The 6,000-nt window shown below is 38.1% G+C and overlaps 1 protein-coding gene across 1 annotated transcript in view; it reads left to right on the top strand.

Moving 5' to 3' along the window:
- Positions 1-226: 226 nt before the first annotated feature.
- LOC128741173 (carbonic anhydrase 2) overlaps positions 227-6,000 on the top strand; it is a 57,184-nt gene continuing 51,410 nt past the window's right edge. Inside the window, exon 1 of the mRNA XM_053836790.1 lies at positions 227-769. Within this exon, the coding sequence (XP_053692765.1) occupies positions 736-769 (34 nt within the window). The 5' untranslated portion in view covers positions 227-735. The remainder of the gene's footprint in view (positions 770-6,000) is intronic.

Below are 6,000 nucleotides of genomic sequence, written 5' to 3'. Positions count from 1 at the left end.
GACTTTTTTCCGAGTCACATTTAACAAGAGATCCGCCCTCCAAGGCACCGCACTAACACCGAACCGCTATCAGTTGCACTACCGTAGGCGTTCTACATGGATCCGCGAGCGAACGAACCGCGGTCGGCCTTTCCGACTCACACGAATGGTAGAGTGCCGATAATGAACCATTGCCGTGTATATAAAGTGCTGCTTTGAAGTCTTCTGAGCTTACTCGTCAATCAGTTGAGCGCTACCTTTACCATAGTACGGACGCACATTCTCGCTATCAGGCTAAATATTGCAACTGAACCTTTGCTTTGTCTGTTGATACTGGACAAGTGACACATATCAACGGTGAAATTAGTGCACTGCACTGAGGTCGTGCGATTCGAAAACTACATTTGATCTTATCAAAGGGGCGAAAAAAAAGCTGGTGCACGCAGCTTCAGTCGTGCGTATCAACGAGAGGAATTCTAAAAATCCCAGTGTGCTGCAGGGAAAAGTGCGAGTTGCAGTGAAGTGCAACACAGTGGAAGTGGTCAGGGCTGAACTCTAGGCTTAAAGTTCGCGAGTGAGTTGTTATTTACTGCGCACGGTTGATTCCTGCTAATTCTTTCATCGATATCAAGCTACGCGAGGCGTGAGGTGTGGATTGGAAAGTTTCTGATAAATATTTAATTTTAAATTGCCGGTTACTACTGAACCAGCTGTCAAAGGTACTAACGCAAACAAACAAACGAACAGCGGAGAAAAATGAGCAACGTTTGGGGATACACTGAACTGAATGGTAAGTACCTTAATGGAGTAGATTTTTTTGTTGCAATCGCTGTTCAATAGTTATGGTGCATCATCCGATCCGAGTATAGTAGTTAGTGGCAGGCAGCGGCAATAGAAATCAAACAAGTTGCCTGGATTGGGAAAACTTTCGTAATTAAATCAGTAACAGTCGATCTAATGACGACGCGACGGCAGCAACGTTCGAGTTTGCAATCCGAGCTGCGCGTAGATTGAGTGGCTTGTTCTAGCGTTGCTTCAATAAATATTGTATTCCCGACGTGTAGTTGTATATGCCGGTAGATTATTATTACTATCAGGTGAATCTCCCTTAGATTTACATAAATATTTGCGTGCTTACGTAACTGGTACCTTTGGAATCATAGTGTTGGAGAGGGATTTTTCATGAATATCGTCAAATAATAATTCCAAAAATTTGTATTTTCACGCCAATTTTTAAAATTATTACGTAAAATATGTAAATTAAGAAAAACTGCTGTTTTTTCTAAATTTATAAAAAATTGACAAAAAAACTGAAAGGAAAAATTACTATTTTGTAAATCAAAACATTCGAAAAATTGATGCACGTTTTTCAATTTGTTAAGAATATTTTGTAATTGAATTCTGAAGGTTTATTTAAGGCCATTACAAATGTTTTATAAAATGTTTGTCCTTCCGATGTTGGGCCAGTGAAGAAGACGATGCGAAAAAAATAGATTTTTTAAAGTAAAAAAATTAAGCGTTTTTACTTAAAGTTTAATCGTGAACACTGAATTTATTCTTGCTTTCAATATTTGCATGATTATTTTCTAGGCAAATACCTTCCCAAACAAGGTAAAATAGATTTTTTTTAGTTTGTAGAGTCCACAGACAATTGGTTTTACACAAAAATTATTACTCATGTACACCATTTTTTTATTGGGGGGGAGGGGTGTAAAAAAACTTAATTACGGCAGAAAAAATATGGACTGGATCAAAATTGATTTACCAATTGAATATAAGCTCGGCATAAAATTTTCTGTTTCAAACATATCAAGAGCTCAATTATTGGACGTATTATGGACGTATATTAAAGTGATTTACTTCATGTTTATTTTGTATGTTTTATACTAGTTGTTGGAAAACATTATAAAGAGGACACACTAAAAGAGATTTTTCAAAATTAACGAGAATTTCAGACAATTTTGCATACGTGCCATAGTCTAGAAACAAAACATAACGCTATCGTGATAATTTTGTCTCTAAAAACCTATAAATTGGAGAAGAAAAAAATATTTTAAAAATTTTCTAAGAATTAGAACAAACTTTTCCCGACCTTTTTTGGAATGTTCCACCACTGGGGCAAATTTTCTGAATAATTTTTTCCAGATAATATTTTTCTTGGATAGCTAAGAAAATATACTTACATTTTTCATAAAGAATGTTCACTCTGTAATGCTTGGTTTCTGAGATATGAATATTTGAAAATTTAGGAAGAACGAGTTTCTTGTCACTGAAAGATCATATATTAGCAAATAAGAAAAAAAATATTCAAAAAGTATTCTAATTATTAGAACATTCCTAGATTACTTTCTTTTATCTCCAAAATTATTCTGCGATGCTTTGTTTAGAAGTTGAAAAGTAAAAAAGAAAAATTTCCTTTGGTTTTTTCTAAAAAAATAAAAGAACTCGATTTTTTTAAAATATTACATTCATTAATAAGTCCATAAACTATGCTTGTGTGCAAAACTTTATAAGGTTCTGAGGCCTTTCGTTCATTTTTGTCCGATAATTTTGCAAAATGCTGTGAATTTTTCATTCGAGCGGTACAAATCTACCTGTAACTTTATTAATTTTTGGAGTTCATCCAAACTGCTTTAGACCCTTATGCCTTATTCATAAAATGTTTGTATTTCGAAATAATCAATAAAAAAACGTTTTTTTGAAATTTGCCTTCTTTTGCAATAAAAAAGTTGAAATCTCAGTAAACATGTTTGCTTTGAAGTTATGCAGCATAGTTGGGAGCTGTCCAGTAACTAGTATCTGAGTAATTTTCGCTAAAACGGGGCCGCGAGATCTTCAAATATTAGAACTTTTGTACTTGATTGATTGAAAATGCTTAAAAAATGAGATCTACACTTTTAATACCCCGAAACGTTCGTCAGGGAGCCCGAAAGTTAAAAAAAGTAGAACCAAACCTTGAGGTCGATATCATGTGATATTTTCTGAATTTGCAATGAAACAATTAAAGAAGGAAAGGACTTTCAAATGGAGTAAAAATTTTGTTTGGCAGTCATCTTTTTTCTTTACTTTCCAATGGTGGTCCTAAAATGAAAATCGGTTCAGGGGATTATGGCGAAAATGGCAATTTAAAAAAAATTCAAAATGGCCACCAAGTCCAAAGTGGCCGCCATTTTTTTGTTTTTTTTTATTCTATATTTGAGAGGTTTTCAGCCTGCCGCCGCTAATTTTTTGTTTTCCCTTTATTTGAACGCTGTATTCTTCCTCTTTACAAAACCATGGCGTTTGAAATTTATTTCGTAGCACATTTTGCAAATATCACTATAATTATATAGAAATTGTGAACTTTGCTGCAGGTAATTAGTTGTGTGGATTTGGTTTTCTCAACTTTCCAATGAATGGTGGTCTTAAAACTCAATTCGGTTGGAGAGCTCATGGTGAAAACGACGGTTTTTTGATAAAATCCAATATGGCAACCAAATCCAAGATGGCCGCTTACATATTTTTACTCTATTTCAGAGCACAATTCTTCTTTTTTACAGAACCATGTTGTTTAATTACAAATTTAGGAAACATCACATGATACAGATATCAAGGTGCTAAAAATTCATCTTTCGGGCCTCTTGGCGAACGACGGGTTCACTGTTTCGAGGTATTAAAAATGTGAATCTCATTTTTTTAACCATTTTCAACCAATCAAGTACCGAAAATTCCAATATTTGAAGACTTCGTGTCAGTAGTGGCCTCGTTTCAACGAGAATTACTCAACTTTGTTAACAATTCAATGTGACATTTTGAGAGCCGTATAAATTCAGTCGATTACCAATATTTAGGTTCTACGTTAGAGGATAATTGTGATAGCAACCATGGAAATATAGATATACTGGAGTTGCTTTTTATGGTTTTTAGCGTGACTATTTTTACGCAAATTGTGGAGTTTACGCCGCTTTCAACGTAAATTTTGGAAATAAGCGGTTTTACTTAAGCGATTTTCGGAACTAACGTGGTTATGCTCTAGCTCTACACGTCTATTTTTACGCGTAGTTCGAAATTCGCAAGTTTTTTGACGCGAATTTGAGAATTCATGCTATTTACGCCAGTTAAGGAAAAAGACCATTCGTCCCTTGCATTATCGTGAATTATTTTCTCTAAAAAATGTTATTTCTTCATATATTAACTGAAAAGTGCAACTATTTAGCAAAATATATAAAAAATGGAAGTTGTTCACCATCTGCGGGTTTTGGTCCTACCGGTTTGGTGCCTTCCGGAGCTTCAAGACGTGGAGGCTGGCACGTTTCATGGTTTACGGGCAAACCAGATGGAAAGATCTGCATTCTTCATGAATCGAAAGCGTTGGTCGACACTTGAACAGACTCAACACCTTGCTGGACTTCATCTGATTTGCTGTCTTCCGCCACAGCCTGACCACCGTAGAGTAGTCTGGCTATCCTTGAATGACTTTACCTCCCGGGTAACCGACAAATGATAGATTCCAAGAAGTTTCCCGATCCAAGATCGCAGTCAAGTTTTCTACAATGGCTTATTTACTTACTTTTTGCCTTGTGTTCGCTGATCCGATAGAACAAAGCAATGAAGTCAGGTATGTCCGCTGCCGACCGTTACCCGTCATGGCTTTCACCTGTCGACAGGACAGGTTCTCATTAACAGCCCGGATGTTGCCCGGCTAAGCAATGTTGCCATGAGCCTCTGAGTCTGCCTTTTCTACGTTGTCTTTGTGGATTCCAGTTGAGTACTTCTCTGTAGATCTCATTCGCTCCCCTTCGCAAGGTGTGTCCTATCCACTTCCACCTACATTCTTGAATTTCTGTTGCTATCGGCCGTTGATGATATCGAGGATGGAGTTCCTCGTTGGTTATCCAGTTGCCAGGCACGAATGATATATCGCCAGCAACGATTGATAAATACTTGCAGTTTTTGCGTTGTCTCCGTCCAGACCCACCACGTTTTCAGGAGTACAGCAAGACGGATTCAACGTTTGTGTTGAAAATTCGGGGTTTGGTATGTAGAGTGATCTGGTTTGAGCACCAAATGTTTCACAGACATGCAAAGGCAGACCTGACTATATGGCTATCTTGGTACTATCAATGGGCATGGTCTAACTACCAAGATATTGAAAGGCTTGTTGGGCCTACTGAACTTGTTGTCCCGCTACTGGCTACTGTGAAGCTGGTGAGATTGTCAGTGTTCACTACCATAGACTTAGTCTTTACTAATTTGACTGTGTGACTTGCTGACTGGGAGCTCTCGCACAGGTCGTCTAATTTGCTTTGCATATCGATTCGGAGTTTTGCGAGCAAGACAATGTCTTCGGCAAGGTCGAGGTCATTTAGCTGCTCCATCCTTAGAGGTTTCCAGGCAATCTTCGATTTGGTCTACCTTCAATGTCTCCAACTAGGATCTCATATGGTCTATACATGATCGACCTGCACGGAATCTAGCTTCCTGCCATCGTAGAGTAGCGTTGATCTTCTTTTGGATCCGGTTAAAAATTACATTAGAGAGTAATACAGAGCAACGTGATATGATGCCAGTTCCCGCATTCAGTTAGGTCTTCTTTTTGGGGACCTTGACCAATACGCGCGACGCGCAAACGTGTCTCAGCGATAACAAGATGATCACCTTTATTCTGTATTTCGAACGGGTCTTTATTTCGTTCGACTTGTTGTTTTGCCCATTAGATTTTACTGGCGGATTGAAGAATACCATCCAGTTTCGTTCGAAAACCCCATCCGTTCGAAATACAGAATAGGGGTGGGTGGTCCGATGCAATATCAGCACTGCATTTGTCGCGTACATCAAGAAGGCTCCTTCGCCATTTTCGACTAATGCAGATGTGGTTAATTTGGTTTTCGATTCTGCCGTCGCAGGAAACAGTTCCAAAGAGCTCCCCGTTTTCGCTCATCTCGCCTAGACCCTGGCGATCCATGCATGACGCGTTCAAGTCCGCATTGTTTGAGGCAATCTTCGCGTTGAAGTCGTCCAAGTGGATTTTAATGTCCCCCT

Source organism: Sabethes cyaneus, chromosome 3 (assembly GCF_943734655.1).
Source record: "Sabethes cyaneus chromosome 3, idSabCyanKW18_F2, whole genome shotgun sequence".
NCBI lineage: Eukaryota > Metazoa > Arthropoda > Insecta > Diptera > Culicidae > Sabethes > Sabethes cyaneus.
This window is presented reverse-complemented; position numbering and strand designations above follow the sequence as displayed.